Source organism: Myxocyprinus asiaticus, chromosome 10, assembly GCF_019703515.2.
Source record: "Myxocyprinus asiaticus isolate MX2 ecotype Aquarium Trade chromosome 10, UBuf_Myxa_2, whole genome shotgun sequence".
In the NCBI taxonomy this organism is placed as follows: Eukaryota; Metazoa; Chordata; class Actinopteri; order Cypriniformes; family Catostomidae; genus Myxocyprinus; species Myxocyprinus asiaticus.
The window spans coordinates 21,367,519-21,393,746 of record NC_059353.1 but is presented as its reverse complement, the minus strand read 5'-3'; the positions used below and the strand labels follow the sequence as shown (position 1 = coordinate 21,393,746).

At 38.4% G+C, this 26,228-nt stretch overlaps 4 protein-coding genes across 5 annotated transcripts; all 4 read right to left on the bottom strand.

Moving 5' to 3' along the window:
- Positions 1 to 8,314: 8,314 nt before the first annotated feature.
- Positions 8,315 to 9,327, bottom strand: LOC127447251 (gamma-crystallin M1-like). Its single transcript, XM_051709013.1, has 3 exons — positions 9,214 to 9,327; positions 8,802 to 9,053; positions 8,315 to 8,635 (listed from the first exon to the last, which is right to left on the bottom strand). The coding sequence occupies exons 1-3, from the start codon at positions 9,220 to 9,222 to the stop codon at positions 8,360 to 8,362; spliced, it is 537 nt and encodes a 178-aa protein (XP_051564973.1). The 5' UTR covers positions 9,223 to 9,327; the 3' UTR covers positions 8,315 to 8,359.
- A 4,830-nt stretch (positions 9,328 to 14,157) lies between these two features.
- Positions 14,158 to 15,159, bottom strand: LOC127447249 (gamma-crystallin M2-like). 2 transcript variants are annotated; one of them, XM_051709009.1, is made up of 3 exons: positions 15,136 to 15,159; positions 14,739 to 14,981; positions 14,158 to 14,589 (listed from the first exon to the last, which is right to left on the bottom strand). In XM_051709009.1, the coding sequence occupies exons 1-3, from the start codon at positions 15,142 to 15,144 to the stop codon at positions 14,317 to 14,319; spliced, it is 525 nt and encodes a 174-aa protein (XP_051564969.1). In that variant the 5' UTR covers positions 15,145 to 15,159; the 3' UTR covers positions 14,158 to 14,316. The 2 variants fall into 2 exon arrangements, with proteins under 2 accessions (XP_051564969.1, XP_051564968.1); XM_051709008.1 differs by lacking the exon at positions 15,136 to 15,159 and adding an exon at positions 15,079 to 15,114.
- A 2,198-nt stretch (positions 15,160 to 17,357) lies between these two features.
- crygm6 (crystallin, gamma M6) lies at positions 17,358 to 18,481 on the bottom strand. The gene is made up of 3 exons (XM_051708956.1): positions 18,372 to 18,481; positions 17,953 to 18,195; positions 17,358 to 17,686 (listed from the first exon to the last, which is right to left on the bottom strand). Exons 1-3 carry the CDS (start codon positions 18,384 to 18,386, stop codon positions 17,411 to 17,413), a joined length of 534 nt encoding a protein of 177 aa, XP_051564916.1. The 5' UTR covers positions 18,387 to 18,481; the 3' UTR covers positions 17,358 to 17,410.
- Positions 18,482 to 19,739: 1,258 nt separating this feature from the next.
- si:dkey-57a22.14 (gamma-crystallin S-1) lies at positions 19,740 to 20,791 on the bottom strand. The gene is given in 4 exon segments (XM_051709511.1): positions 19,740 to 20,015; positions 20,404 to 20,558; positions 20,561 to 20,635; positions 20,761 to 20,791. Coding segments are annotated over 4 exon segments (537 nt in total).
- Positions 20,792 to 26,228: the final 5,437 nt, after the last annotated feature.

Here is a 26,228-nt window from a genome sequence, read left to right as displayed (position 1 = left end):
ACTCAGCTGGCATTTGGTGCTACTGTAAAGCTGTTTGATGTTGAACACAACAGCGCTTCGCATGTTCACGGAGAGATTGACAGGCAGGAATTTGGCCAACAGTTGCTGCAAGCCTCTTATAATTGACCAATTGGTGTGCGAGAAGGCGGGACATACAAAGAGGGGTTAAAGCAATGCAAATATGCGTGCACACACAGTTAAGTATTAGACCAGATGCACATCATAATGCAACTAAAGCCGAATCCCGGACATTTTTAGGCAAATTTAGAAATCCCGGCATGAGGACATGTCCGTGAAAAAGAGGACTTATTGTCACCATAAGATAAGTGACTTTGTGAAACCTGAGTTTACTGCATATCTACTCACCTGTTTGAAACTTGCCTGTTATACAACGAACCTCTCTGAATGTGCTGGAAACGTGACTTTGAGAACTCTGAATGTACTTAATATCTTGATATACAAACCTGCTCCTCAGTTTATGAAAGTGACTCACCTTTGACCCTGTCCGAAGCTAAGTTACCTGTTTGGGCACATGTTTGTTTGGAATTAACCATTGGTGGATCTGTGCCTACTGCCTTAGTTCACTGTGTTCAAAGACTTGGTACCTTACCTGAATACTCACCTCACATTGCTTACCTGCTTTTCCTGTGTTCAGTGCAATAAACTCCCGCATCTGGGTTCATCTTCGCTCCCATGTCAGTGTGTCATTACAATCACAGAGTATAGTTAAAAATAACTTACATTTTTATAAATGCATCTCGAAACACCTGCACTGGGATTCATGATTCCATGTTGTTTTAACCAAAGCATAGTTTCAGTGCTTGATAAACGGTAGGAGTGTTTTTCCCTTTTGCTCTGGTGAGCAGACTTAAGTAGCCTACAGTAATTAGACTAATTAGTAACTTAACCAGTTAGCAACTAGTCATTAACGTGGCTACCTACTGGCATAACCATTGTAGGCCTACATAACACAAATCTTATCCTTGTTAAAGTTTTGTTGCATTTAAGGTATTGTTGCTGATATGCTTTCTTCATTCTGATTGACTAATGCTAAAAGTATGTTAGGGTTGCCGTTCTGTGAACTTTGTGCTAATTTGATTATGGATGGTAATTCTTAAACATGCTAGCTGATTTTAAGAGTCCATCTTAGGGAGCGAGCAAGGGTGCTCCGAACAAGTTGACTGGTGCATGCATTAAAATCTACTTGGTGTGTGAATTGTTGAAAACAAATTAAGATTTAGAAATGAAGCTTATAGATGATATATTTAGAAATAAGGCTTGCATAATAAAACCTCAGTGCCTCTGATGCAGAAAAGCTGCACCGCCGTGAGAGAAAATAGAAAGCTCCTACACGAGGCGTTCGTAACGTGTCTGAGCTTGAGCACGAAAAGCAGGTAAGTCAAAGTGCAAACTGTCAATTAATGCTTGTTGGGCTCACTGATAGAAATTCATTTACATTTGAAGCCAGAATTGCAGCCTGCCTTTTTGCTTTTGTACCCTGATGCAGTTAACATTAAGCCTTCCTACTATTTTTATCATCACAAAAAAATATTCGGGGCTATTAACAAAAGATCCAGGGCTTCAGCCCTATCAGCCAGGGTCTAACTATGCCGCTGTCCTCTGTCCTACTTTTCCACAGCCAGCCCATCCAGGTTCTCTGGGTATACCAGGAATTTAGTAGGAAAGAAAGACTCAAGTCTGAGCTTCTGTAGTACATTGCCTTTATTAAGCACAGAGAACAAACAGCACACCAACAAGCATTGCCTTTGTTTTAGAGGCCTATGGCAATTTTGACCTTGAGACTTGAAGCAAAGCACACCTTTGTTTCAGCAGCTCCTATCAGTCTCTGTCTTTCCCCACCTGCCCGGATTCTGGGACAAGCAAAACAGATAACTCATCTTCTTCTGGCTCACCAACACTATCATATCTCATACACTTCCCTCGTCTCCTTCAAAACCCAAATATTTACTTTCTTTCATTGTACACAAATCATATTTATCAATTACAATCATGGCCACAGGTTCAAATGTATGGTTAGGTTTAGGTATGGGGTTTGGGTTAGGGGTTAAAATGACTAAATATATCATGGACTCTGAACCCAGAAGTTTCCCTTTCTTCTGTAGCAAACAAAAGGGATTTTTACATTACAATCATCATTTAGGGTCTGGGTAAGGTGTTTAACTTTATTGTTAGGTTTACTGACACAAATTTAGTTTAAAGAGGAAGAAATGAAACATTGGGTCTACAAGGACATTCTTTTCTTATGAACTGTCATGAGATCAGGTTGACCGATTTGCAAATAAATTATAAACTTACTAATACAAACTTTGCCACTGACCTCTTTGCATGCATAATGAGAGCAGTTGTACTCTGTAATTATTCTGTTATGTGTAATAAGGACTCAGAAACGTAGCTAGATGTGTTAATACACATTTTCTGATATATCTCAAAATTTTATAAATTATCCTACTCAAATGCATGACATCAAATAAAAACAGATAGGTCAGAGGCAGGATCAGAAATTCTGATTCAGAAACTACCTCCATTCTGTCTGTTACTTACATGTCATCTAAAAACTGCCTGTCTAGAAATGTCAAATTTGCTTATATGCTTTGCAAATGTAAGAGTTTTATGCAGCCTAATTAAAGAGGTGAATATTGAAAACATTGAGGAATCAACATTGAGCGACTCAAGAAAAAACAGCTGAGCTATGGTGGTTTTCTAACTCATTTAAAAAAATGTCTGTATTTTTTCTCAAAGATCTCAGCGGCATGTGTGTGATATGTCTAAAACAAATTCTAAAAATTAAAAAGCTAGTGTTATATTTAGTTATTTAATGATCTGTAACCCTCATTCACACACACACAAAGATCAACGAAAAACGTATACACTATTTTGTTTTTTTATTTTGTTTTTTATTTCACATTTGTTAATATTTCATAAAAAAATAAAGTTATTAATAAGCTAAATTACTACATTATTTACTAATAAGCTCAATTAGTAAAAGCAAGTATGTTTTTTGTTTGTTTTTTGGCTACAAAATAGGTCCAAATATTGTCTGCAATCACAGCAGACCATCCAATAGCTTTTGATTTGAGCAAATCACTTGTAATTTAGCATCTTTTTGGTCCTATACACATTCAGCCTACATTTAGTCAGTGGCAATAGTAAAAAAACAGTGAGCATAAGCAGCATACAGGATGCTATACCAAAATAATGGTAGTTTAAGATCAGCAACTGTACTAAGGTCCATGAACCAAACATGTCTTAGTGAATAAAGAAAAAGTAAGTAAAACAAAAAACTTGGAATTACAATGGACACATGCACTTATCATTTTTCTTACTATGTTAATAATAATTGTAAAGCTCCATTACAATTACTTATTTTTTCTTTGAATATATCATCATGCACTGCACTACACTCATAATATAAAAATACATGGACATCAAGGGTTAATAAGCAGCACTGTTGTCAAGATGACAAAACATAATTTGCTCCATTGACAACTGAAACAAATGCCTATTGTTGTATGGCAGTACACCACTCTTGCAAAAAAGAAAAAAAAAAACCTGACATTTGAAGTTAATTGATGTCACTGACAATGTCTGCTTTCGTAAAGTATATAAAAGGTTAACCGCAGTTTTTCGCTCAGCATTGAACTGGGACAAAACTGATTCAGCACAATGGGGAAGGTGAGGCTTTTGTCTAATCTTTTGTGTTTTGCTGATTTTTTTGTGAGTTTAATAAACAATGACATTTGCATACTTGTTGGGTAACACAACAAAAAATAACACAAGAAAACAACAACTCCAAAGACTCTGTTACACATCTTCTATGAAGACCAGAACTTTCAGGGCCGCTCCTATGAGTTTGACAGTGGACACTGGATGGTTTATAAGCAGCCACACTTTATGGGTTACCAGTACTTTCTGAGCAAGAGCGAGTACCCTGACTATCAGTGGTGGATGGGTTTCAATGATTGTGTCAGATCCTGTCATATGATCCCCCAAGTGAGCCCTCCCCTTGAGCTTGTATCAAATCTTACAGCTTGGCCTACAAAATAATTTTCTAATCAGTATTTTTGTCTTGTTTACCAGTAGAAATATCTAAACATCCTTAAATCAAGAAAACTGTTCCTTAGAAGCAAAATTCTGTAATAAAAATAGATGTGTTTTCAGGACATATGTTTTGTATTTTTTTTTTTTTTTTTTTTTTTTTCACCAAATTGTTTTAAAGATGTTTAAAGAGGTTTAGATCTTTTTACTGGAAAACATGACAAATATACTTTTATACATGGCGTTCCGTATTATAGTGATGTTTAAATAAATATTTTTTTTTAGCCCACAGCACCACAGGATCCTACAGAATGATGATCTATGAACATTCAGACTTTGATGGTCAGATGATGGAGTTTACTGACGACTGTAAATCCCTTTATGAATGCTTCCACTACAATGATATCCATTCCTGCAATGTGCTAGATGGATACTGGATCTTCTACGAGCACCCCAATTACAGAGGCAGGCAATTCCTTCTGAGACCTGGCGAGTACAGGAGGTACAACAACTGGGGTGCCTTGAGCTCAGGAATTGGTTCTATCAGATGTATAACCTTCTAAAACTGAGAGATCTGGAATAAATACAACAAACTATACAAACGTTTTTTCTTTCCCCAATAACATTTACTATTGAAATTTGAAAATAAAGAAATCATGTTAGACATGTGGCTCTAAGTGACTTCAACACAAATGTGTACATACCAATTCATATAACAACTCACTCACAAGTACATGTAATCTCATTAATTTTTTTTGCCAGATGCCATTAGTTTAATTAAAAACTACCTCCTTTAAGAACATTTTGACCTTAATTATGTTTTTAGGGATAAATTGACTATTGTGATGCAATGTCATCTATACATTGTACTTTAAAACTTTGTTGGCTGGTATTAGTTTCTGGTTTATTTTATTCTAGTTCTAACTCAACTTAACTCTTTAATTTTATATTTAATATGAAGTTATCTTTATTTTCTTTTTTCTTTTACCATTTTTGTTTATTTTATTTTACCATTCATATTCCAACGTTCTATTGTTTATTTTTTATTTATTTATTTTTCTCCCCTTTTTCTCCCCCAATTTTGAATGCCCAATTCCCAATATGCTCTAAGTCCTCGTGGTGGCGTAGTGACTCACCACAATCCGGGTGACGGAGGACGAATCTCAGTTGCCTCCTCGTCTGAGACCGTCAATCCACACATCTTATCATTTGGCATGTTGAGTGCGTTACCACGGAGATGTAGTGCATGTGGAGGCTTCACACTATTCTCCGCGGCATAAACGCACAACTCACCACAAGCCCCACCAAGAGCGGACCACATATTATAGCGACTACGAGGAGGTTACCCCGTGTGACTCTACCCTCCCTAGCAACCGGGCCAATTTGGTTGCTTAGGAGACCTGGCTGGAGTCACTCAGCATGCCCTAGATTCGAAATCGCAACTCCAGGTGTGGTAGTCAGCGTCTTTACTCGCTGAGCTACCCAGGCCCCCCAACATTCTATTGTTGACTGAGTAGGAGTTGCATGTTAAATTACATTTAGTTAACAGATACTGTAACACTTACTGTATCCTTAAATGTTTTTGTTTTATGTTTTTATAAGATGTTATTGCAGATTCATTGATGCTACTATGCATCAGAAACTGGATTTTATTTTTACCCTCACTCTGCCTGTGGCTAATTTCAAGAAATTGGAAACTACTTGTTTGTATACAAATTTCAAACTAGTAAATGTAAACCTTAAAAAAATAATCTGAGCTTAGATTGACCCTGTTGAAATAGTTACTATTTCTCATTCATGCTTATTATAAAGCTGGCTCAAAACCACACAAAGATTTGTGTTGTTCTATTACTCACTTGAGTCACCATAAATACATGTAGGCCTACATGGTAAATTTAGTGTGAGCTGTCATATACAAACATCCTGTTGAATGATCTTTCACAAACATCAAAAATCATTGCTCAAAGGCAGGGGCATAGAAATTATTTAAAAAGTGTGATTATTCCCATTCTGCACAAAGTAAATGTATGTTTATGTTTAGCTTCTCTCAGCTTTAGACAGGACACCCACGGACTGCTAACAGTCCGTAAACTTGGAAAAGATTTCAGTGAAGTCAAGGTGTAATATCATTGGCTTACATGGCACATGTGATTAAAGATTTGCATTACATTACAAAGATATTACATGGTCTCATAAAATCACGTTCCCCTTCTGTCACTCACTCGAAGTTGTGTCGATGTAGTGACACTAGTTGTCGCTCTTGGGAGCCCCAAACACCTCTGATCTTTGTGAAAAGGCCAATGAGAATTGGCGAGTGGAATTTGCATGCCACAATACGAGTATAAAAGGAGCTGGCTCACAATCACTCATTCAGATTTCTTCTTCGGAGCCAAGCGGTTGTATGTCAGCGAACTGAATTCCACTGCTGTGTCCATTCACCTCAAAGAAGCGTATGCTGTTGGATATATGGCGCATTCCAGCGGCTTTCTCTCCTTCTGCATGATTAGTGCAGAGTACGCCCCTGGGCACTTCGACAACGCTAAAAATAGTATATATTTCTGCAAAGAGTATATTTTCTCTATTAGAGCAATACATTGACGTGAACGTCTTTTTAAAGACGCGTCTTTTTTGAAGATGCCTTTCCGTCTTTGTGTGATTCCTGGATACGGTCATTATCTCTCCGCCTCTGACGGCCACGGGCGCTGCCTCACGTGTCTGGGCCGTGATCAAACTGAGGCAGCATTCGTGGATGGTTCATGTTCTCGTTACGGTCGTGGCTTTCCTTCCTCCAGGGGAAAGCCACTCCAGCTGCCCTCCATGCTGGGCCTTCTACCTATGGGTTCAAGGCCAGCCCGGCTGGCTCTGAAAGCGATTTGGGAATTACAATGGGCACGGTCTCACCGGGTAAAACCTCCCGTTCCCCAGCATGCTCATTTGCCCCCGTCGAGTTCCGAGATGAGACCGGCTTGCCTCACGGCCAGCTTAATGTCTCTTTCGGGGCTCATGAGCAGGATGAGTCATCAATCGCTGCACCGTAGAGCACGCTGGCAATGTCGGACACCAAGGACTCGACTGGGCTGCCGCCTTTGGGTCTGCACGGCCAGTCTGAGTCCGACACAGAGCTGACCACCATGCTTGCCTGGGCCGCCGCGAGTTTCGGGTTGGACTGGAACCCTCCACCCTCCCCTGAGCCCTCGTGGCTAGATGATTGGTTCCTGGTTCAGGGCGCCGCTCACGCCCCCGCCCCCGCCCCCCCCCCCAGTCCCTTTCTTCCCAGAAGTGCACTACGAGCTGACGAGGTTTTGGAGGTCACCTTTTTCTGCCCGAACCCGACTTCCCAGTTCGTCCACTCTCACTACCCTCAATGGCGGGGCTGCCCACGGGTACACGGAGATCCCTCAGTTGCGGTGCATCTGTGCCTGCAAAACGTCGCCACCTGGCGGGATCGCCCGGCGCTCCCCTCCAAAGCCTACAGTGCCACTGGACTGGACACCTCTGCCCTGCATGCCATGGCCCTCCTGCAAATCCACCTGGCCAAGGTACTGCACATGGATAGTCCTGATTCTGATGTGATGCAGGAGCTGCGCTCGGCGAACGACCTCGCCCTCCGGGCGACAAAGGTCACAGCGCGAGCACTCGGGCAGGCGATGTCCACCTTGGTGGTCCAGGAGTGCCACCTATGGCTAAATCTGGTCGAGATGAGGGACACCGACAAGGTTCGCTTTGATGATGGAGTTTAATTTTCTGAGTCTGATGCTTTATGTAAACATATTGCTAAAACTGATTAAAAAAACGAACCCTTTCTCCCCAGTCCAGAAAGGCCATCTATTGAAACTAAGCTTATTTTGAAATTGTTGGATTTCTAAACTGTCATATGTCCAACAGTTGACACATAACTGCCAACATTTACACAACAACGATACTGATACAGTGTTAAAGTAATAAAGAAAAGGCAGGATAACATATTTATCAGAAAAAGAGGCTGTAATTGAAGGATGGGGCAGCCCCAATTATTAGACCTGGCAGAAAACCCACTACCTATGAGTAAGCAGATGTGAGTTTAATGCAAAGAATCAGAGTGAGGCTGGAAAACAGTCATGTAAAACTACATTACAAATGTTTTAGGCCTAAGAAACCTAACATTATACGTGGAACGCAGAGGGAAAAAATAAAATGATAAACAAAAAGGACAGTTAGACCCCTTTTAAAAGGTAAGCAAGTCATTCATCCAATAACACAATGAACAGCTCAGTTTAGCTAGGATTGAAAATAACACTTTATTTGTTTTCTACATTCTTGAGGTTTAGCAAATGTCAGTGATACGCCTCATGCTCATGAATCTTATGTTGCTGTATCCCAGATCCCTGAAGCTCCTGTACTCTCCAGGCCTGAAGTACATCATCCTGCCTCTGTAGTTGGGCTGCTCAAACATGAGCCAGTGACCGTCCATCACATGGCAAGACTGGCAGTCAGACATACGGAAACGTTCCATGATGTTGTCACAGTCATCCATCAGCTCGTACATCTGGCCTCCGAAATTATCCCTCTCATAAATCCTCATTCTGAAGGATCCCCTGTACTATAAAACAAAGAAAGATTCATTGGAGTGTATTCATTATTTAGCAGCAATACATTTGTAAACAATTCATTTTTCCTTGGATGGCTGTTTATGGAAAATCAGCATAACACTATATTTAGACCAAGTGGTAATCATATATTCAGGGTAGCATAGGTGAGACCCATACTTGAGGAATCATACGGCAAGATCTGATAGTGTCGAACATCATGCCCATGCTCATCATGCGCTGGATGTCATGGTACTCGCCCCTCCTCAGGAAGAACTGGTTGCCCATGAAGCCATTGCGCTCATAGACCATGAAGCAACCGCTCTCCACCTTGATGGACCCAACACGGCTCAGGTATGAGGAAATATCAGAGCAGTCGCTCATGCACTCATAGTTGCGGCCCTGGAAATTCCTGTCCTCGTAGAAGATGATCTGTCCATGTGATGGAAAATGCCCATAATTTTAAACAAATAAATTGCTTTAGTTTGCAGTAGTGTGCAATAATTTCATATAAGACTTTAAAAGAGTTAAGCAAATGACTGCAATATGAACCTGCAAGTTAAGCATTTACTCCTTTTTAAAGCACTCTTACCTTGCCCATCGTGGTAGTGTGTTGTTTTTCCTCAGTGCTTCAGCTCACTGTACTTTCTGTACTTTGATAGCCTTTGGTGGTGGTTTATATACAAAATCCAGGGGCCCACATTTTATTGTCAAATGCCAAAAGCTGATGAAGCAGTACTGAATAAGCAGTATGGCTTCTGCTGAATTGGTCTTGTAAACTGAAACAATAGTTTTCATCCATACATCTCTGGCAGTTTTTGATGCATTGTCTTTTTCAGTATGACAGAGCTTTGGTCACACCCAGAGCGAAAGTTCTTTGAATATCAAAAGTGACATAATGAGTGTATGCCCATGACAAGCAGTTATTTCTCTTATTAGATAAAGTCGTTTTGAATTGTAACAATCACATTATGCTTAAAGAGTAAATTAAAAGTGTTCAGATAATCTCAGGAATTGTAAATGTAAATGTTGTTCCACTCCAATAGGGGTTTCCCCTTAAATATTTAATATTTCTTATTATACATACCAGAACCATTCATTATGGACATACCCAATAGTACTTTTGCACACTTAAGTCATAGATACATAATATCAAACCAAGTGGCTTCTGCAAACAAATGTTAGGACTTTTCCTCAGAATTGACTTCACTTTTCTGAAACATTTTCATTTCTACTTTCAACCACCTGGTGCTAGGTGATTATGAAGACAATTAAGTATGAGGTCTGTGGACTTAACTGTGGACAGGATCCACTAATGTTTGACCACCAGAAAGTGTCCAAAAACTAATTTACTTACCAGAAATTGTCCAAATACTTAATAATTTTAAAGAACATATTATCTGATATTTCAAAACATAACAAACTTATTTTTGTTAAATGTTTTACTTATATATGACACTTAAGTGTACAAAACTTTTTGGGTTCAAATTAAATGTTCTTTATACCACAGCATAATGTACTTTGACATAATGTCTTATGAATGTACAATAGAATGACATTTTCTTTATCACTCAAAAGAACTGTGCGTGTGACAACGACAGATAATTTTTTTAGCGTAATTCAAGTGAAATAATTAAATAATAAAAGGAATAATGGGACAACTGAAAACAATATTAAAAGATCTTATGAATTACATGGTTTTAAATGTATTTATTTTTTTGTTATTAATTTGTATTATTTATTAATTTGCTAATTTATACACACTTTTTTCTCCTATTATCAAAATGTCAGTTAGAGTGTGGGAATTTATGTTATTTGAAATCTGATATTTTTTATGCTGCATCTATTCAACAATAGGATAATTTTTCATCTTAAAGAATCTTTCCATTTCAAATCTCTTCTTCCACTCTTTTATGGAGGGCCAAGTCTGCCAATAGTGTAAATATATTTGCAAAGAAATGTGAAAGATGAAAAAAGTGTACATAGAAATAAATAAATTCATTTTCAAATGTGACATAAATTAGTATTTATACCTTTATGTCCTTATTTATGTATTTATAAATTTATTTATTTCCACGTTTTATTTATTTATACATTTCTTTGTCCGTTTGGTAGTGAGGGAGCATGATTTCTACTTCAGGCATAGCAATCGAGCTTAGAGTGCTCCAAAATGAAGCTTGGAGGCCACAGTGACATCTTGTGATTGACTAAATTAAATGCAAGTCTACAGACTTGAAATATAGGACCGTTGTACAAAAGGTCCTCAGTTTGTTCCTGGGAGGCAGCAGATGCCCTAACCCTACCCCCACCCTAATCCTAACCATATGGAGCCTGTAAGGCTGAGTACCCTGCAAGGAACAACCTGAGGCATCTTTATCCCATCGCGAAAATATAGCCACAGATAGGTGTTTACGTATATTTAGAAATTGAAAAATACTTAAAATATGTTAAGAGAGCAATGGGGTAAGCAGGGAATTAATGATCTCTGTTGAATGATTGACTTACAGGTGGGTGATATGACTAAAGTCTTATATTAGTGTTTAATATAACTTATATAACGTTTAATATATTACATGTTGTATCTACCTAGGGAGACTTCTAAAATGTAAGAATTTCATCAAAAATCAATGTGTAAACATGAAATGATCCAGTATTAATCATATTTAATGCAAACACAGTGACAGAGGCAAATGAGCGGAGAGAGAGATGCGCTATTAATTTTGGAATTATCACTGCCAGATTGACACGTCATTAACCTATTTGTAACAAAACTACTCTCCTTATTTCTGCCTGCCCTCTATGATTAATTTCAGTGCACAGTCAAAAAATCATCATATGTATGCCTGATTAAAGTTGGAAAGATCATAAATATAAAGTATTTACACGAGAATCACAATCACAGAAATGAACGTAGTTGTGGTTAAACTATTTATGGAGAAATAACAAATTTATGGAAAAATAAAAGTAATTTTATTGTTGTTAGTATTATTAGCTGTTTGTTTAATTAGCTATCATTTAGCCTATGTGTTTAGCCTTTTGTCTGCTCTGGCATATTGCTGATGAGACATTAATCTCACTGAAGTCTATGCAAGCACACTGCGATCAATGCTGTTGAAAAGGTTCAAATTCAGTTTACATCTGCGTTTCCTAATTGTGCACGCACAACATGACAGTTCAAATGCATGTGACACATGACAATGTTACAATGTAACATGTGACATTTCAAATAAAACAAATACCATCTTACAGTCTGCACTGCAACAGTAGTGCTTAGAGCACACCATCCTCTTTTTCCAATATTAATCTTTATAATTAAATAAACATTATTTTCATTGGCAAATTTTGTCTCAGTGTCCTTGATGTTGCTTCCCTTGAGCCAGGGTTGCAAAAGTGCATTTTCTAGGAATACTCCTCTTGAATACTGAAGGATACTGATTAATAAAGAGCATCTCTTATTTAAACAGAATAAGGTAAAGCATGCACGTGTCTTCTCAATACAGTACACAGTGAAATACTAACACAACATCTAATGTCATACATTGTCATATACAGTGTGTGCCGCAAGCAGTCGTGCAAGACCCAGTACTGTGTACCTAAACATATTACAGCAACAGCTTTTTGTACATTTTTTTGTTTTTTTGTTTTTTGTTAAAACTATCAGATATTTCTACCCGTTTTTCTCTTAGGAATGAATGAGTAACTATGGTAATGGGGAATCGATTTCCACCACGCTAAACCACAATTGAATGCGCCCAAGGCAATATCCACCAGAGTTCAGCAAGGCGTGTTAGGATTGGTGGATTAAAAGCTCAATGTGATTGGCTAAAGAGGAATTTGTGAATCGAAGTTTAAAAAAAAAAAAATCTTAAAATAGCCACACAAAAATCCAAAGCAATCCACACGTGTGACGATTTGCAAATGCAGATTCAACTATCCATAAATAAATGTAACATTCACAAATGTTTTGATGCAAATTAATTCAAGAACTTGATAGATACGTATTTGTAAATCCTTATTTAAGTGAAAAGTATTTGTGTGGGAAATTGGGGAAATATTTGTACTCTCACTTGTGTATTTATGAATTATATTTTGGGTTTATGAATCGGATTTTGTGAATTTGAGTTGTGCTGTGCATTTCTAAATTGTATTTTATAAACATGTTATTTTTGAGATCATTCTGTCTCCATACAAGACAAAGTGGTAGAATTCTCATGAATAATTCTCGGCACTGGTGCCACCTCCATTCTGCCTCCTGTCAGCTCACTATCTCTCTCTCTCTCTCTCTCTCTCTCTCTCTCAATACCCTTTTTCCTCCCTTGCTGAGCTGCTGTTGTTCGGCTATTTATATGTGTCAACCATGAAGAAACACAAGCTCTTATCACCAACATCCCACGTGTTTGCATTAAAAAAAAATATTAGTACTGGATCATTTCACATGCACATACTGCTTTTTGTCCATGTCAAAGTGTTACTGTTATCAGATCTGTTCAAGTTGCAGTTTCTGTTCAGATTGTCTGCCAAGATTTTCTGCCGAATCCCAGACATTTTAGAAATCCTGAGTCATTTACATTTATGCATTTGGCAGATGCTTTTATTCAAAGTGACTTACAGTGCACTTATTACGTTATGAGAAACATGAAATTAAGTGCCTTGCTCAAGGACACAATAGTGGTGGCTGTGGGGATCAAACGTGCAACCTTCTGCTTACCAGTTCTGTGCTTTAGCCCACTACGCCACCACCACTCCATATCACTCCATAGTCCACCACTCAATAAAGGTATCATCTCTAAAGGCACATACAGTTACAGTGATATACAATAAATAAAATAGTGATATAAGATTTTGGTCATTTTCATTCATTCCTATTTGAATTGATCTGTTTACAGGTATATTTTACAATTTCTACGTCCACACCCAACTATGGCTATATTTTAAGTTTGTAGACTTGCATTTAATTTTTGATGTCACTGTGACTGAGCTTGATTACAACACCTGAAGTAGAAAACACACCCTCTCATTACCATACAGACAAAGAAATGTAGAAATAAATATATGTATAAATAAATAAATGTGGAAGTATATAAATCTGGAAATAAATAAATGTGGAAATATATACATGTATAAATAATAAATGTATAGAATAAATAAATGAGGAAATATATACGTGTAGAAATTAATGCATGTGGAAATAAATAAATGTATAAATACTAAAATAAAGAAATAAAAGTATAAATACTCATTTATGTCACAAATTGAAAATGTATTTATTTATTTCTATGAACACTTTTTTTCTTTTTTTACATTTATTTTCAAATATATTTATTTATTTTTAATATTGGAAGACTTGGTCCTCCATACTCTTTGTGTGTTGTGTTGCTATATACTGTTCTATATACTAATATGAATGCTGATATGTTATTATTTTCACTTTTGGTCTTTCAATTCTAATTTAAATGTATTTCTTTTCTGAATGAGGTGAAAACTTGATAGACAGCATAAAGGTTAAGTCTGGGGTGTGAAGAATTAGTGCTGAGAATGCAATAAAAACAGTGCTTTAATATTATAAATACAATTTTATTCTTATTTACTTATTATTCAGGAACAAGAAGTGAAAAAAAATCTAAATGTTTATAAACAGTAATGCTTATAAACAGTAAATGAACAGTTCATATATAAATAAGTGCATGCAGATTGCCTAAAAATCCGTGACTCGTCTGAAGGAGCCCACAATGGCGCAGGTAGCACACCAGTCTCGGAATCTCCTGTATTCCCCAGGTTTCAGGAAGTACTGCCTCCCTCTGTAGTTGGGATATTCATAAAAGATCCAGTAGCCATTCATCACATTACAGGAGTACACATGCCGATGGTGGAAACGATCAGACACACAGGGGCAGTCGTCCATGAATTCCATCATGTGACCGCTGTAGTCAGCCTTCTCAAAGATCCTCAGTCTGTATGGACCCCTGTACTGTTGACATCAAAATGCAAATGAATGTTTCAGTGCACTTCTTGAAAGGTCAAATAAACCATAAGGCCAAGATTTACTGACAATGACTGACAAGCAAATGTTTCTTTGAAAGGTATCTCCACAAGTGTGGCACATTCATTGAAGCTCACCACTGGAATCATGCGACAGGATCGAATACAGCTACTGAAGCCCATCCATCTCTGGTAGTCAGGATGCTCGCCTCTTTTCATATAATACTGGTGGCCCATATAATTTGGACGTTCATAGATCATGAAACAGCCACTCTCCACTCTGATGGAGTTGCAGCGAGTGAAGTAAGTGTGCAGGTCTGTGCAGTCATTGCTGCACTCATAACTACGACCTAGAAAATTTTTGTCTTCATAAAAAATTATCTGAAAAAGGGAGCAAAATTAACATTTTACTTCAGAAAATCTAGTGTAGCAATTGGAAGAATAATCCATTTGAAGTTGTAAGCAAAGGTTAGCATACATAGGGGAGGTGCAATATAGTGTACATTTCATAATATAGTTGTGCCAAAAATCCTACCTTGCCCATGGTCTCCGTTGGAGAGATTCCATATGCTTCCCAAGCCTTTTATACTACCTCTTGACAAACAAAGTATTGTTATTCAAATGTACACATAATATGTCAGGGTACTGGCACATGTTTACCTTTTTGTTAGAGCACAATATTGGGTTCAGAAATATGGATTTTACTTGAAAAAAAGATAAATAATTACACGTTTGGTGTTTTCTCTTGCATGGTCCAAGGAAAGGACTGGCACAGCACCCACACATTCAAAGCACAATGCACACAGAACAATATGGAACATCCCTTTTCCATTAAAGATGTTGTTCAACAGAGGGAGCAGTTACTCTGCTTCCATTCTCAACAGTATTTTCAACTGCACTGTCCTCCAAACAAAACATATGATTAAAATGTAGTAGGAATCTTTACTCATAAAAGTTCAAATTACCCACAAATTTATAGAGTTTTGAACACATTCCTTTCGAAACAGAGAAGCAAATAAGTTATATGATATTGTGTGTGTGTGTGTGTGTGTGTGTGTGTGTGTTTTGGTTTTTTGATTGAATAAAACTGTTAACCAGCTAACATGTTTATGTTCTTAAAATGATACCTTTTAAAGAAGGTACATACAATGTTGCATTAAGAAAATGTTCTCCTAACAATGTATGAGAACTTTTATCAAACATTAATAACATCATTAGAATGTTCCATTAACGTTTTTAACAATGTTTGTTCTTAACCTTAACTGTTAGGTGGGAAGCAAGCATTCTCCCTGACTTTTACTGTATATCCTTGATAATCTCTTGTAAAACCATCAATACAGGCTTGTAAAACTTCCACCAGTAAAGCAACAGGCTAGTGCAACATGAGCAAATTTCTAAAAGCCCAGTTGCCAATGTTTGTTAATATTATTGTTGTTTGTTTGTTTGTTTTGATTTTTACTGACACCTACAACATAAAACCACAAGTATTCAGTTACTGATGACATTGTAGAAATACCATATTCGCAGGCATGTTTGTCACCCATAATTAACTGCACACCCGAAAGTGTCCAGTGATAGCAGGGTTTTCAAAATAAAGTAAATTTTGAATGTCATGTGATCTCAACATGGCAGCCATCCATCATCAGGGAAACCACTATTATCTAGAATAAAACAGATTTTTATAGGCCTTTAATATGACTGTTTTTTTTTTTTTTTTTTTTTTTTGTATGTTTGTTTTTGTTTTTTCTTAAGTCGTCATAGAAGATGATCTGATAAAAATAAAAGCTACAATAATTCTATAGTTGACAGATGCAAACTACTTTTAACTCTCCGTTACTATTTCATGGCCCTTTTCTTCTTAAAAAACAAACAAACATAATTTTACATTTGTGTGAAGTACTATTCATTTCTTTAGGTGTAAAAAATTACTTAATGCACCTTTAAGTTAATACAGATAAATAAAACAAGCTTTAAAAATTAGGCACATCTGCTACACCAAATACTTAAAAAAAAAAAAAAAAAAAAAAAAAAAGCAGTAAATAATTTAATTTTCCTGTTCCATTATCATAAAAAGCAATTTAACAATATGCGTAGCAATAGTACTCATTTGTTATGCAGAACGACTAACCTGTTCACAAACCTGTAAGCAGTATTGCAGATTAAGTGTGAAAAATGACCCCTTAATAACAAAGCCCTACATGTATACAAAGAATAACATACTTACTGTCAAATCAAAAATCATTTCATTGAGAATGATTTTGTCTTCTCATTCTGTCTTTTTCACATCATAAAGCTGCAATTCGATCACTGAATACATGTTTGAGAGGGACAGCTTGATGCATTTTCCCTTTCCCTAGGAATATAGCATTTGATTTCCAATTTGTACCACTTTTAAATGCATATGGATTTTTAAAAGGTCCTCTAATTTCTCTGGGGTCAATGTGCCTTTAAATAGCAGGGCCGCTTTTGTGTATGACAGTCATGGTATTGATAGATTTAACTACAATGAGGACAGTTAATCCAGATTGAGCCCCATATTGTTCAGCCAAAAGTATAAACTGTGTGATAGACCTTTTTCTTTACTGAATATTTCAATTAATGTTTTCCAGTCTGGTAACCAGGTTTACAATAGAAAATTTAACTCATAGGTCAGTGAAAGATGTTTAATTTAGAATAGCAATTTGCTTTATCCTACAATGATGACATTTATTTCACATGAAAACACTAGAGCAAAATAATCACCAAAACAAGCAAAGGTTTCAATCAAGAGAATTTATTTATTGCATGTGCTGCAGCGCAATTAATGTGGTCTAGTTGAAGGTGGTGATTCTTCGGAGGGATCCAATTCTTGGGCCTGTTCCTCCCCAGTCGCTGTACTTCTTGTATTCACCTGGTCCAAGGTAGTACATTCGTCCTCTGTAGTTGGGCTGCTCGTATAGAAGCCAGTGGCCATCCATCACATGACAGGAGTGGATGTCAGCTGTGTGGAAGCGGTCTGTAATGTTTGGGCAGTCTTCCGTTAGTTCTATCATTTGACCTCCCATATCAGCCCGATCATATAGTCTCAATCTGTAGTTGCCATTGTACTGCAAGAAAAATACACTTGGGATGTACTGAGCAAAATACAGTATGCATAAATATTATATCCTTAATATGACAAGTATATCACAGCACTTATTTTTGAGAACTCTTTGCATGATTAGATGGTTTATATAAATTGATTTCATTTACTGAACATAAATTGTTATGGAACTCTTTGTACAGTATATACATTTCTGGAAAAAAAAATTGCAATTTTTATCATTCCTTATCATTACTTGCTGGATTATGTTCTCCCAGTTCAGACACTCACCACTGGGATCATACGACATGATCTGATATAGTCACTGAATCCAATCATACACTGACAGTCCGAGTACTCGCCCCTCTGCAGGAAGTACTGCTGTCCCACGTAATTGGGATTCTCATACACCATGAAGCACCCACTCTCTACCCTGATGGATTGGCATTGGGTAAAGTAGGGTTGCAGATCTGCACAGTCGCTGCTGCACTCATGATAGCGGCCCTGAAAGTTCCTGTCCTCATAGAAGATGATCTGATAAAAATAAAAGGTACAATAATTCTATAGTTGACAGATGCAAACTACTTTTAACTCTCCATTACTATTCCAAGGCCTGGCAAGAGCAATAATATGAACTTACAACTGTTGTAGAATTTATAACCATAATGTATGACAGTATTAGTCTTTGAAAGTGAGTGATGCCATCTTACCTTTCCGATAGCCATGTTGGCACCTTGCAGGGCTGCTGCTGCTCAACACTGGGACCTAGTTTATCACTGTCTTTTATAAAACCTAGAAGCAGCTGTGTGATTGCACAGCATAAAGTATTGTCATTCAAATAAATCTATCACGAGGAGAAAGTAATAGGGGCTGGAAGCGGGGGTGGCGGGGGGCAATTAAACCATCTGATTATGTTTGGCCTGGCCCTGGTGCAGTTTTTCCATATTCATCAAAATGCACAGGACCTCATCCTCTCTAGCTGGCAGATGCTCAATCTGCCGGGCATCAGCACAATTAATAAATGTAAAAGCATTAAAGATTTTATAGAAATATATTTTATAGAATCAATTGACTAATGAGATTTGTTAGAGAAACCAATATAAAATAAAAGGAAAGTGCATTCATGTTTAAGATTTGGCATTTGTTTAATTACTATTTTATGATAGTGAAGATGATCAAGTTAAAAGAATAGTTCACCCAAAAATTAAAATTTGCTGATAATTTACTCACCCTCAGGCCATCCAAGATGTATCTGAGTTTCTTTCTTCATCAAAACAGAATTTAAGACTTTTAGGATTTCATTTCAGGCCTCCTCCTCTAAACAATGTAAGTGAGTTTACTCTATGAATTGACTCTAGTCGACAAATAAAGGTCTTTTGAACCCAAACGATTGATTATTTTTAGAAACAAAACAATACTTATATACTTTTAAACTACAAATGTTCGCTTCCATACATCTCTGTGACGTGCGCTCGTGAGAGGGATGACGTAAGCTCATTGGTAATGTCACGCATCACGTGGAGGAGGAGTCAGGAAGCGCGTCGTTGTTTACATTGTTTTTTTTATTATTATTATTTGGAAATTATTTTTTATTTTATTTTATATTGTTTTGAAATTGTTTTGGACTGTTTTGGTTTGTGAACAGCACAAGTTTCTCTTGTAAACAATGACGCGCTTCCTGACTCTTCCTCCACGTGACACGTGACCTTACCAACAAGCTTACGTCATACCTTTCATGAGCGCACATCACAGAGATAAACAAAAGTGAACATTTGTAGTTAAAAAGTATATAAATATTGTTTTGTTTCTCATAATAATCAATCGTTTGCATTCAGAAGAACTTTATTTGTCGAATGGAGTCGTGTGGATTATTTTGATGCACCCTAAATATGCATTTTGGACCGTCAAAAAATGGAGGACATTGACTTGCATTGTTTAGAGGAGGAGGCCTGAAATGAAATCCTAAAAGTCTTAAATTCTGTTTTGATGAAGAAAGAAACTCAGATACATCTTGGATGGCCTGAGGGTGAGTAAATTATCAGCAAATTTTCATTTTTGGGTGAACTATTCCTTTAACTCTAGTAATCCATGATCTGTTTGATGGAACCCATGCGGACGCTCTTGCCTCCCCATTCAGTGAATCTGGGGTATCCTCCAGGCTTTATGAGGTACATCCTGCCTCTGTAGTTGGAAAGTTCATAGAAGAGCCAGTTTCCACCAATTACCTTGCAGGAGAATACATTGTTTGAATGGAAAATGTTCATTACATTAGGGCAGTCGTCCACAAGATCCATCATTTCACCTCCATACTCTATTCTTTCAGAAAGCTTCACCTCTTGGGAAGATCCCTGTGTCTGATAGACAGAAGGGCATAAAGTGTGTGTACATCAAGTTCATTTTATGATACAACACTTTCTCACTCATCATGGGTTGGTTAACTTGCAAAATTGATTAAGTGAACTTTATAATTTCTTTCAATATAGATCTCTCAAATAAACAGAATGAATCAAAATAAGAATCTATAAATTAGACTGTTAAAAAACATTAGTATAATCACCATGGGAATTATATGAAAGGAGCAAACTGATTCCAGCCCCTATTACTTTCTCCTTGTGATAGACAGATTTATTTGAATGACAATACTTTATGCTGTGCAATCACACAGTTGCTTCTAGGTTTTATAAATTACAGTGATAAACTAGGTCCCAGTTTTGAGCAGCAGTAGCCCTGCAAGGTGCCAACATGGCTATCGGAAAGTTAAGATGGCATCACTCACAACCAGCACTCATACTCTGGGTACTCTCATTTCTGGAGCAAGTATTGCTGGCCTTTGAAATGCGGTTGTTCATAGATCAAGCATCCATTCTCCATCCTGATGGAGTTACAGCAGGTAAGCAGAGCATATCTGCACAATAACGACTGCATTCATACTGATAACCCTCAAAATTCTTGTCTTCGTATAAAATGATCTGTTAAACACAAATATGAATAATAATAATAATAATAATAATAATAATAATAATAATGTCCATTTGTGTGCACATTTATTCTTAATATCTTGAATAAAAAGTACACAGTATATCATATGGCCTTTCTCACTTTCCTCATTGGATTGCTTTACCTTTCCCATTTTTGTCAGTCTAGTTGTACCACATGAGTTTGACACTGCTTATTATGTTAAGGGCACTTCTTTGTGTATATATAGTCGACACTAAGTGCCGACACTGTGTCTGTCATTCATATTATAATTACAAAGGTTTTTGGTAATTATAAGATTATTTTTTGGTAATTTGTTTTAAAAAGTTTTGTTATTTTAATTTTGCTTTTGTTAAAAATATAGTTTTTTATTTTCTATTGTCTAATTGTGTTGTCATGAAATGTAGTTGAAAAGGTGATTTTTCTCAAAGTTTTTCTGATGTTCATCACATAATGAATAGATAAATATCATTGCTTTAATATTCATGTCTAAGTCATATTGTATCTTTACATTTTTATTTTATTTTTGGAATTTGGAATACCCAATTCCCACTACATAGTAGGTTCTTGTGGTGGCATGGTTACTCACCTCAATTCAGGTGGCGGAGGACAAATTTCAGTTGCCTCCGCTTCTGAGAGAGTCAATCCGCGCATCTTATCACGTGGCACGCTGTGCATGATACCGTGGAGAGTCACAACATGTGGAGGCTCATGCTGCTCTCCGCAATCCACGCACAACTTACCACGTGCCCCATTGAGAGTGAGAACCCCTAATCGCGACCACGAGGAGGTTACCCCATGTGACTCTACCCTCCCTAGCAACCGGGCCAATTGGTTGCTTAGGAGACCTGGCTGGAGTCACTCAGCATGCCCTGGATTCGAACTCGCTACTCCAGGGGTGGTAGTCAGTGGTATCTTTAAACTGTTGCATGTAAGATGCTACCAGGGTTGAGGAATACACGAATACATGTAACGAGATTACGTATTTAAAATACAAAATATTAATAACTGTATTCCATTACAGTTACAGTTTAAATCATTAGTATTCACAATACAGTTACATTCAAAAACTATTTAAAGAGATTTCTTTGCATTTTATTGTCATTTGTTCCCTATCTGTCACTCACTCGACGTTGTGTCGATGTAGTGACACTAGGGGTCGCCCTTGGGAGCCCCGAACACCTCTGATCTTTGAAAAAAGGCCAATGGGAATTAGTGAGTGGAATTTGCATGCCACTCCCCCGGACATACGGGTATAAAAGGAGCTGACTCGCAGTGTTGCCAACTTAGCGACTTTGTCGTTAGATTTAGTGACTTTTCAGACCTCTTTAGCGACTTTTATTCAAAAAAGTGCCTAGCGACAAATCTAGCGACTTTTTGGACAAACCTTATCTACCTTCCGTAGAAGAAAGTCGCCAGTACTGCCCCGCGAGCGCGTGATCTTGCTTTCCTGCCCGGACTCGGAGGCACACCTCTCTCTGCGTCTACTCTGTTCAGTGAGACTGACAGAGAGAGAGGTGAGCAGGCGAGAAGACGGAGCAGCACAATCAGTTGACCGCACGGCAGCTGACATGGACGTGAATGAGCTGCGCATGTGCAAACAGCGTTGTCAAGGACCAATCACGAATCTGTATTGTTTTTTGTTTTTTAAACATGCACATCGGTTTTTTTTGTTTGTAAATATGCACATAGTGGTTTGTTATGGCTGAGCGCTGTGTGAGAGAAAAGATAAGTTTCTGTCACTTCTAACTTTCTCTCTGAGTGATTGATAGATATAGGGAATTAATAGGGTATTACAGTATGTACGGTAAGCACAGAGAAGCAAACGCATGTAAAGGGCGGACACTCTGCAAAATTCAAATGAGACGCGATGACGTCACGAATATGCTAATTAGCGTATGACGTCATCTAGCAACATTTAGCGACTTTTCGAGCAGGCTTTAGCTACTTTCCATTGAAACTAGCTGGCAACACTGCTCGCAACCACTCATTCAGATTTTCTCTTCGGAGCCAAACGGCTGTGTTCAGCGAGCTGAATTACTCTGCCGATCCATTCACATTTATGGTGCATTACAGCGGCTTCTCCCCCTCTTGCACTGATGAAGTGCAGAGAACGCCCCTGGGCCCTTCAGCAGCTAAAAGAGTATATTCTTCCTACCGAAAGAGTATATTTTCCCTTCTAAAAGAGTGGCATTAACGGAGAGCGTCTTTTTAAAGATGCCTCTCCGTTTGTGTGTATTTCCTGGTTGCGGTCCGCTTCCGATGGCCACGATCACGGTCTTACGTGCTTGGGCGCAGCCCATGCGGAGACAGCGTTCGTGGACGGGTCATGTTCTCACTGCTAGAGCATGACCATGGCAATGTTGTGGTCGCAGTTTTTCCTTCGTTAGAGGGAAAGACCACCCCAGCGGCTCCCCGCCTCGGTCCTTCTACCTGCGGGTTTGAGGCTGACACGCAGCTGGCCCCTGGGGCTACGCAAGTATGTGTTCCCCACAGTGAGCCTACTTGCACAGATGTTGTGCAAGGTCAGGGAGGAAAAGGAGCAGGTCATCCTAGTAGCGCCCTACTGACCTACCCAGACCTGGTTCTCAGACCTCACGCACCTTGCGACATGTGAAGATTTTGCTTTATGCTAAGCTAAAAATGCTATTTCTAGACATTTAAATGCACCTGTTACCAGGCACAATCATATGAAGGAAATCCATGTTAGATCATAATTTTTCTGGATATACAGTGCATCCGGAAAGTATTCACAGCGCTTCACTTTTTCCACATTTTGTTATGTTACAGCCTTATTCCAAAATGGATTAAATTCATTATTTTCCTCAAAATTCTACAAACAATACCCCATAATGACAACGTGAAATAAGTTTGTTTGAAATCTTTGCAAATTGATTAAAAAGAAAAAAAGAAAAAAAAAAGAAAAAAAAATCACATGTACATAAGTATTCACAGCCTTTGCTCAATACTTTGTTGAAGCACCTTTGGCACCAATTACAGCCTCAAGTCTTTTTGAGTATGATGCTACAAGCTTGGCACACCTATTTTTGGGCAGTTTCTCCCATTCTTCTTTGCAGGACCTCTCAAGCTCCATCAGGTTGGATGGGGAGCGTCAGTGCACAGCCATTTTCAGATCTCTCCAGAGATGTTCAATCGGGTTCAAGTCTGGGCTCTGGCTGGGCCACTCAAGGACATTCACAGAGTTGTCCCGTAGCCACTCCTTTGTTATCTTGGCTGTGTGCTTAGGGTCGTTGTCCTGTTGGAAGATGAACCTTCGCCCCAGTCTGAGGTCCAGAGCGCTCTGGAGCAGGTTTTCATCAAGGATGTCTCTGTACATTGCTGCATTCATCTTTCCCACGATCCTGACTAGTCTCCCAGTTCCTGCCACTGAAAAACATCCCCACAGCATGATGCTGCCACCACCATGCTTCACTGTAAGGATGGTATTGGCCAGGTGATGAGCAGTGCCTGGTTTCCTCCAGACATGACACTTGCCATTCAGGCCAAAGAGTTCAATCTTTGTTTCATCAGACCAGAGAATTTTGTTTCTCATGGTCTGAGAGTCCTTCAGGTGCCTTTTGGCAAACTCCAGGCGGGCTGTCATGTGCCTTTTACTGAGGAGTGGCTTCTGTCTGGCCACTCTACCATACAGGCCTTGATTGGTAGAGTGCTGCAGAAATGGTTGTTCTTCTGGAAGGTTCTCCTCTCTCCACAGAGAAATGCTGGAGCTCTGTCAGAGTGACCATCAGGTTCTTGGTCACCTCCCTGACTAAGGCCCTTCTCCCCCGATCGCTCAGTTTGGCCATGCAGCCAGCTCTAGGAAGAGTCCTGGTGGTTCCAAACTTCTTCCATTTACGGATGATGGAGGCCACTGTGCTCACTGGGACCTTCAATGCTGCAGAAATTTTTCTGTACCTTTCCCCAGAACTGTGCCTTGATACAATCCTGTCTCGGAGGTCTACAGGCAATTCCTTGGACTTCATGGCTTGGTTTGTGCTCTGACATGCACTGTTAACTGTGGGACCTTATATAGACAGGTGTGTGCCTTTCCAAATCATGTCCAATCAACTGAATTTACCACAGGTGGACTCCAATCAAGTTTTAGAAACATCTCAAGGATGATCAGTGGGAACAGGATGCACCTGAGCTCAATTTTGAGTGTCATGGCAAAGGCTGTGAATACTTATGTACATATAATTTTTTTTTTTTTTTCGTTTTTTATTTTTAATAAATTTGCAAAGATTTCAAACAAACTTCTTTCAAGTTGTCATTATGGGGTATTGTTTGTAGAATTTTTAGGAAAATAATTAATTTAATCAATTTTGGAATAAGGCTGTAACATAACAAAATGTGGAAAAAGTGAAGCGCTGTGAATACTTTCTGGATGCACTGTATTTTAATATATGAACATACAGGTGCATCTCAATAAATTAGAATGTCGTGGAAAAGTTCATTTATTTCAGTAATTCAACTCAAATTGTGAAACTCGTGTATTAAATAAATTCAGTGCACACAGACTGAAGTAGTTTAAGTCACTGGTTCTTTTAATTGTGATGATTTTGGCTCACATTTAACAAAAATCCACCAATTCACTATCTCAAAAAATTAGAATATGGTGACATGCCAATCAGCTAATCAACTCAAAACACCTGCAAAGATTTCCTGAGCCTTCAAAATGGTCTCTCAGTTTGGTTCACTAGGCTACACAATCATGGGGAAGACTGCTGATCTGACAGTTGTCCAGAAGACAATCATTGACACCCTTCACAAGGAGGGTAAGCCACAAACATTCACTGCCAAAGAAGCTGGCTGTTCACAGAGTGCTGTATCCAAGCATGTTAACAGAAAGTTGAGTGGAAGGAAAAAGTGTGGAAGAAAAAGATGCACAACCAACTGAGAGAACTGCAGCCTTATGAGGACTGTCAAGCAAAATCGATTCAGGAATTTGGGTGAACTTCACAAGGAATGGACTGAGGCTGGGGTCAAGGCATCGAGAGCCAACACACACAGACATGTCAAGGAATTTGGCTACAGTTGTCGTATTCCTCTTGTTAAGCCACTCCTGAACCACAGACAACGTCAGAGGCGTCTTACCTGGGCTAAGGAGAAGAAGAACTGGACTGTTGCCCAGTGGTCCAAAGTCCTCTTTTCAGATGAGAGCAAGTTTTGTATTTCATTTGGAAACCAAGGTCCTAGAGTCTGGAGGAAGGGTGGAGAAGCTCATAGCCCAAGTTGCTTGAAGTCCAGTGTTAAGTTTCCACAGTCTGTGATGATTTGGGGTGCAATGTCATCTGCTGGTGTTGGTCCATTGTGTTTTTTGAAAACCAAAGTCACTGCACCCGTTTACCAAGAAATTTTGGAGCACTTCATGCTTCCTTCTGCTGACCAGCTTTTTAAAGATGCTGATTTCATTTTCCAGCAGGATTTGGCACCTGCCCACACTGCCAAAAGCACCAAAAGTTGGTTAAATGACCATGGTGTTGGTGTGCTTGACTGGCCAGCAAACTCACCAGACCTGAACCCCATAGAGAATATGTTGGGTATTGTCAAGAGGAAAATGAGAAACAAGAGACCAAAAAATGCAGATGAGC

Excerpts from the sequence above, each read along its gene's own strand:
- LOC127447249 (XM_051709008.1), bottom strand. The coding sequence starts at position 15,105 with ATGTACACTATATTGCACCTCCCCTAT. Across the intron at positions 14,982-15,078 it reads CTATATTGCACCTCCCCTAT|ATAATTTTTTATGAAGACAA; the intron begins GTATGCTAACCT and ends TCCCTTTTTCAG. Across the intron at positions 14,590-14,738 it reads CCTGTCGCATGATTCCAGTG|TACAGGGGTCCATACAGACT; the intron begins GTGAGCTTCAAT and ends TGATGTCAACAG.
- crygm6 (XM_051708956.1), bottom strand. Across the intron at positions 17,687-17,952 it reads CATGTCGTATGATCCCAGTG|TACAATGGCAACTACAGATT; the intron begins GTGAGTGTCTGA and ends TTTTTCTTGCAG.
- LOC127447251 (XM_051709013.1), bottom strand. Across the intron at positions 8,636-8,801 it reads CTTGCCGTATGATTCCTCAA|TACAGGGGATCCTTCAGAAT; the intron begins GTATGGGTCTCA and ends TTTGTTTTATAG.